A 7,898-nucleotide genomic window follows, 5' to 3' on the forward strand; every position below is an offset into this window, starting at 1 on the left:
ATATCTATCTATCTATCTATCTATCTATCTATCTATCTATCTATCTCTCTCTTCTCTCTCTCTCTCGATCTCTCTCTCTCTCTCTAATAATATATATATATATATATATACATCTATAAATATCGCTTGACAACGATTGTGTTGATATTTTACGTCCCCGTCACTTAGCAGTTCTGCAAAAGAGACCGATAGAATAAGTACTAGGCTTACAAAGAATAAAGTCCTGGGGTCGATTTTCTCGACTAAAGGCGGTGCTCCAGCATGGCCGCAGTCAAATGACTGAAAAGAGAGAGTAAATATGCTGCCTCGTGGGCTGACGATTCTGGCAGCCATTCGCCTTGAAACAGCGTCGTTAATATCTCTAATGTAAGATGGAAGCTGATTTCCATGGTACATCAATTAACGGAGTAAACCTATAGTCTTGTTGATACAAAATAGACAATCTACTACGAGACAGTATATATATATTAGGTTACACACAACCACACACACACACATACAAATACATACACATGCACACATATAGACACATATGTAAATACATGCATATATATATATATATATGTGTGTGTGTGTGAGAGTGGGTGTTTGTATGTATGTGTACACACACATATAACCATTGTCGTATGGTTTGGTATAACACTGGAGCTGCCTTTGACATCTCATAGCATCTCACCATCTTCATATTGTATGGTTATTTAGCATATATGCATGTGTAAGTGTGTGTACGTGCGCGCGTGTTTATTATTCATATATATATATGTTTGTGTGTGTATGTATGTGTATGTATGTATGTATGTATGTATGTATGTATGTATGTGTGTGTGTGTGTGTGTGTGTGTGTGTGTGGTGTGTGTGTGTGTGCAAGTGGATATTCGCCGGTTCCGACGATGAGTATTGAGCTGTTAGATTAACTGGCCTACCTGCTCAGTTCACATAAGTACGTATGGAGCACAGGCCCGGTTCTCTGGTGTATAAATATTCCTCTCTAGACTGGGCGCCGGTTTGTCGTAGAAATACTCATTTTTACCGACTAAGTGGACTGGAGGAACGTAAAAATGAAGTATTTTGTTCAAGAACACAACGCATCACCCGGTCCAGGAATCGAAACCACAGTCTTTCGACCATAAGCCCATCACACTAACCACTAAGCCATGTGTCTCCACAACTGGACTACCTGCTAATTGATTTAGAGTGTGAAGTGGCGTAATAGTCGACAGGCAACGTCGTTCACCGGTTGAATTAGCGCGACAAAAGTTTGTCTACAAACTAAAAGGTTCAACTCTTCCGATGGGCTTCCACTGAGTTATCGTCTATCCAATTTCATTCAAAATGTACAGGTCAACCAGGGTCATGCCAAAAGACACGCGCCCAAGGTGCCACGCGGTGGGATCCACCCCGACCCTCCTTCATGATTGTCAACTGAACTGATCCATTTCGTTGAAATACCTTACTGTAATCACCCTGTATAGTTTCAGCTCTGTATAACAGCTATTAACACTAAGTATCATTAAAAAAATATGTGCAGAGATCAATAGCACAGGCATACAGTGGATGATATATATCAGAATAGGAGAGCTGGGTTCAAGGAAGATAACTCAAACCGCTTAAATCGTCGTTGTCATTTTTCCCGTCACACTCAAGCCGCAGTGAAGTAGAAATAACATTGAGAATTTTACACAATGTAATATAATATAATATAATATAATATAATATAATATAATAAATATAGTATAATATAATGTAATATAATATAATTATGAGTTTATTGTATACAGTGCTCAGGTACATTTCAATTAATGGAAAAAGGTAAAAGAGGGGAGATAAACCAGCTTACTCGCATACTGTGTCGTACCTTGTTCCAGCTGGGGATTACGTGAAGAATACACTTTTCTGTATATTCTTCCTCAACTTACACATTAAGTGAAGGAATATTCATTGTCGAGTGGCTGTCCTGAGGTCCCCTTCATGTCTCTGAAAGATACTGCAGACGTGATCGGTATGACGGCAAATAGACGTCAACTTGGCAGAATGATTAAGAAGTTGGTTTCGTAACTGTTACATTTCGGATTGATCTTACGGTGCAATATCTTGTGAAAGCGTATTAAGCAAGAATCTGACATCGGCACAAGAATTATGAGTAAATCTGAATAGATGGAAATTTCGAGATGGCCATTGGATTGTACCTTTAAATTGTAGAATTGTACCTTTAAATCAAATATCCAGTCAGTTATACACTAAGTGATGCTAATTTTAGCTGGGTACGACGTTTATCCAAGTAGAATCTGCTACTTACATATTAAACTCTGCTACTTACACGTTTTATCCAGCTACGGTATACTCAACTACTTATATGCTGAATAAACGAATATTGATCGTCGAAACCAATAGATAAACTATTAAGCATCAGTCGGTGGTCAGTAGCTTGATTAAAGAGTAATGCTTTATTACATTGACTGTCAGTGTTCTACCATTTTATATTCAAATGTTGTCAGTAAAGCTTTGGTCTGTCGCTCTCTTTAGATTCAATTTTGATAACAGAATTACTTGCAACGCCATGTACATGTAACCGTATTATATTAGTATATACCCGAAACTAATATCTGTGTGGCTTTAAGATTCAGTCATAGGGGTCAGTTAGAGACGTATGGCCGCACGGACCGGTTACCAGAAAACCGACAATACTACAGAGAACTCGTTTTTCCTACCTGTTCTCACCTGTCGTCATGAATGTTGGTTAAGTGTGCGATCACGAAATATGGTGCCTCTCAAGCATCTCTAGCATAAAATTATTCCATGGGTGCGTGGCTCGAGGATCAAGGATTCTCTCCTAGCCGAGCCGCCGTTACTTTTCTACGTTGAGAGACAACTCCGGATATGTTACGAGAATGCTGTAGGAAAGAATCACAGAATTTACCACCAGTTCTGTTGCACCGCGCCAAAATGGATGCGGGGCACCACAGAATGATAAATGGTTCATGGCATAGAAGGGATCACTTTAAACTTGCAAACATAATATTTAGGGTGCCTTATCTATACTATACATAGAAGCAGATGGGTTTTGGGGATATGTACGTACATATATACGTATGTATGTATGTATGTATGTATGTATGTATGCATGCATGCATGTACGTAAGTACGTATGTATAAATGTATGTATGTACGTACATACGTACATAAGTATGTATGTATTTATGAATGCATGTATGTTTGTATATTGTTATTATTATAAAGGTGTGCATGCATATATGTATATATATATCTATATATGTATATCTATCCATCCAAGACTTTGCAATTAGAAAAAAAAAGTAGGACAAAACTGTTCAAATTTCAATAAAGTGGAAGTATACAAAAGATTACTTTCCCTTTTACTGTTAGTTTTGTTTCATTTTGAAAAATAAAACAATATTTTATGGTTTATTATTGTTTATATATAAATTATACATATGCACCAAAATTTTCTGAATGCTTAGGGCGGATAGAACCCAAGGGAGGTAAGTACCTGAGAACTCAAACTCTACAACTCTCTCAGAAATGGAGAGCGAAAATGATGGACGGATGGATGATAGGAAATTTACTTTCATCAAATATCTGCATTATCACTTAATTTACATGTAATAGCCATGATAATCGTCTGATCACAAGAGCATCCCATCCAGCTCGGAATTGACATGTGTGGAAATGTATGGCTATTGGACAGCACCGTGTACATTATACAATATAAAGAGGCAACGATATGCGGAAGCATTCGCCTTGCAGTGAATGGGAAAGTAGAATTTGAAATGGCATTCAGACAGAGTAGTCTCCCTTGACTGATGCTGTTTTTTTTTTTTCGTGCAGAGTTATTTTTTCTTCCATTATCTTCCGTTGCACAGAATTAATCTCCGTAAATAAATATTACGCTATGTTGTTGTTGTTGTTGTTAGTGGTGGTGGTAGTGGTGGTGGTGATGATGGAGGTGGTGGCGGCTGCGGTAATGGTAGTGGTGTGCGGGTGGGGGCGCGGAGGCGGCGATGGTAGCAGCAATGGTGGTGACGATCACGGTAATGGTGGTGGCGGCGGCGATAGTGGTGGTGGTAGTGGTAGCGGCGGCGGCGGCGGCGGCGGTGGCGCCGGTTGTGGTGGTGGTGGTGTTGATGATGATGATGGTGATGATACTGACGAAAAGTTTAGACATGTAGAAACGGTCGAAGTATGACCTCTAAGATAATAAAGAATATAAAATTCCACATTTGTATGAAGTATTGAGTACTAAATAAAAAAAAAACAAACATCTACTTCGTTTCAACCTATTAACGTCGAAAACTATGTGTATGTGTGTGTTTATATGTATGTGTGCCTGCATGTATGTATACATACATACATATATATATATATATATATATATATCACCGTGACCACCGTGACCGACCAGGCTATCAGATGTTGCTACACATCGCTGGTCACGATGCGCTTCGCATTGTTTTTTAGCCTTCAAATGACGCCACCCCGCTGGCTAAGCGAGCAGGCCAACAGAAGAAAGAGTAAGAGAAAGTTGTGGCGAAAGAGTACAGCAGGGATCGTCACCACCCGCTGCCGGACCCTCGTGGAGCTTTTAGGCGTTTTCGCTCAACAAACACTCACAACGCCCGGTCTGGGAATCGAAACCGCGATCCTACGACCGCGAGTCCGCTGCCCTAACCACTGGGCCATTGTGCCTCCTCATATACATACATGTGTGTGTGTGTGTGTGTGTGTGTGTGTGTGTGTGTGTGTGTGTGTGTGTGCTTATGTGTCTATGCGTTCGTATATATGCATCTTTGTATCTTATATCCTTTATTTTTTACTTGTTTCAGATTTTAGACTGCGGCCATGCTGGGGCTACACCTTGTAGAATTGTTTTTATTCAATTCAATCGACCCCAGGACTTTTTTTATCAAGCCTGGTACTTATCGGCTGTTTTTGCTGAACCGCTAGGTTACGAGCTCGTAAACGCAACAGCGCTGATTGCCCCGTGAAGGTAGGGGGCAAACATAAACACACACACACACACACACACCACACACACAAATACACACACATACACACATACACATACACACATACATATGTATATGACGGGCTTCTTTCCGTTTCCGTCTACGAAATCCACTTATGAGGGTTTGGTCGGCCCGAGGCTGCAGTAGAAGACACCTGTTCCAAGTGTCTCGCAGTGGGACTGAACCTCGAACCATGTGGTCGGGAAGCAAGCTTCTTACCGCACAAATATACACATGCGCGCGCGCACACACACACAGACCACTTACATACACATGTGTGTGTATGTCAGTGTGTTTTGTATGTATGAATGCATGTGCGTATGTGTATATGTATGTATGTATGTTTATTCCAGAGTTGAAGAAGCTGTACGCGATGACGCAGAATAAATACCTCAAAGGCACGTCTGAGAGTGGATTAACACTTAATCTATAATCGGTCGTCCGACGAAATATATTTTTTGCGCCTAACGTTTATGGATGAAATGTATAAACATACATACACTCATGCATATATATAGGCATATATATATGTGTGTGTGTGTATGTGTGTGTGTGTGTGTGTGTGAGTGTGTGTATACACACACACACGCAGAGACTTATAAATATGTGTGGTTGCGTGTGCATGCGCTCGCGCGTGAGTGTGTGCGTGTGTGTGTATACATATATATACATACATATACCGTATTTGACGGCATATTAGACGCACCCTCATTTCAGCAGGTCAAATTCAGGAAAAAACGTTTTAAGTGTATTTAAGCATATATTGTTGAAAGCAGTCTAGCAGCACATTACAAAAGCAGAAAACATTGCTGTATAAAAGCAAGCATACAAAAGGAAAGCATGCAAATTACAATAGTAATCATCTTTAATCATCTTTTTAAACCAGAAAACTCTTCATCATCTTCTACACCAGAAAAGTCTTCATAATCAGCAGGCATTTTTTGTGCAATGGATGTTTTTGTACGCATTGATAAACCCTTCCGTTTCATAAACCTGTAACACCAACCTTCTGTTCCTGCAAAGTTCTGTATCCCTCGTTGTTCTGCTATTCTCATGGCCTCATGAATTATCATTTTGGTAGATACACTTCTCCCTGAGTTTCTCTCATTAAGCACCCACGTTTTTATATCATCCTCAAGTTCTGGCCAATGTGGGGCTGGGAAACAAAGGTTATGTTTACCTTTCTGTGCTCTCATCAGCTGCTCTTCTTGCTGTCGCCAGACACGTAACATTTTTTCTGTAGGTGGTGGCCCCAAAACCCTTGCTGCTGCTCTATTTCCATGCTCCTTGGCATAATCTACCACTCGTAGTTTGTAGGAGATTTTGTAGCTTGATCTTTTTGCTGACATAGCCGTGAGGGTGCTTGTACTGTTGTAGTGTGTCTTGTTATGATCATAAACTTTGTTGTACCAAGATATCCAACCTACCTCCGTATATACACGAACTCGCAACGATCATGTGCATTCCGTAGTTTTACTCCTCACCGTCAGATGGCATCGAGTTAGGGTTCCGATCAGCTAATATTAGTAAACGTGTGTCATGGATCGCAGCCTAACAATTTACGGTAGATTGCTTTGATTTTTACGATAATTCGTATTTTAAAGTAATAATACTGGTAATAATAATAATAATAATAATAATAATAATAATAATAATAATAATAATAATAATAATAATAATACTAGCAATAAAATAATGATGCATGAGTACGGAAAATATCATTAAGGTGTTATGTATATGTAATTGTGTGTCTGTGTTTGTCTCCCCAACATCGCTTGACAACCGAGGCTGGTTTGTTTACGTCCCAGTAACTTGGCGGTTCGGCAAAAGACACCGATAGAATAAGTACTAGGCTTACAAAGAATAAGCTCTGGGATCGACTAAAGGCGATGCTCCAGCATGGCCGCAATCAGTTGACCGAAACAAGTAAAAGATGTGGAGCATGGTATTTTTTCAGTCGTTTTTGTTTGCCCATGGACAAGATAACCGCTGGATGGATTCGGATGAAGCTTTCAGAGATGTTTCGCCTCGTGACTGGCACGAACTGATTAGATTTTGGGATCGATCCGGTACCGGACAAAGATACTGGATTATTTTTCTTTTTTTACTTATTTTCTTACTTATTTTCTTACTTATTTTTCAGTATTCTTGTTTGTGAGAAGAGTCAAGTTTATTTCAGTTATTCTCATTTTAAAACTCATCTCTGGCTAATCATTGAGAGGACGTTTGTGTAGCCGAGGCAGAGGTTTGTGCTCTCTGAGTGCTCTTGTTTATTTATGTATTTGTATATTTATTTATTGTTATCTTACGTTTTGGTTGAAAAATCGTGACTGACAAGATGGCGATTCGTATTTCTGATTTTATATACATTGATGTTGTTGTTTCTATTGTTATTGTTGTTCTTTTAGTCTTATCTTTTACTTGTTTTTGTCATTGAACTGCGGCCATGCTAGGACACCTCCTTGGAGGGTTTGGTCGAACTAATCGACTCTAATACTTTTTCTTTGTTTTTTTTTTCTTTCTTAAAATCTGTTACTTATTGGTCATTTTTATATTTGCCGACTCGCTAATTGATGGGGACATAAACAAACCGATACCGGTCATCAAGCGGGGATTAACAAGAATACCAACACAAAGACATACACACATATATTGGCCACAGTCAAAATGACTGAAACAAGTAAAAGAATAAAAGAACATGTATATGTGTGTGTGTGCTTGTGTGTGCATATGTATATATGTGTGTATGTACATATATATGTATGTATATTTATATATGTGTGTATATGAAAGCATTGATCGATTAAATGGATCCTCTTGAAACGGCCACAATGCACTTATACATAGACATCCTTTTTACCTACGTACATTGTA

The 7,898-nt window shown here is 39.1% G+C and overlaps 1 protein-coding gene across 1 annotated transcript; it reads right to left on the reverse strand.

The window, feature by feature from the left end:
• Positions 1-5,893: 5,893 nt before the first annotated feature.
• On the reverse strand, positions 5,894-6,373 carry LOC115228831. Its single transcript, XM_029799302.1, has one exon. It carries the CDS (start codon positions 6,371-6,373, stop codon positions 5,894-5,896), a length of 480 nt encoding a protein of 159 aa, XP_029655162.1.
• Positions 6,374-7,898: the final 1,525 nt, after the last annotated feature.

This window comes from Octopus sinensis, unplaced genomic scaffold (genome assembly GCF_006345805.1).
Source record: "Octopus sinensis unplaced genomic scaffold, ASM634580v1 Contig11036, whole genome shotgun sequence".
Classification (NCBI taxonomy): Eukaryota; Metazoa; Mollusca; class Cephalopoda; order Octopoda; family Octopodidae; genus Octopus; species Octopus sinensis.

Excerpts from the sequence above, each read along its gene's own strand:
- LOC115228831 (XM_029799302.1), bottom strand. The coding sequence starts at position 6,373 with ATGTCAGCAAAAAGATCAAGCTACAAAATCTCCTACAAACTACGAGTG.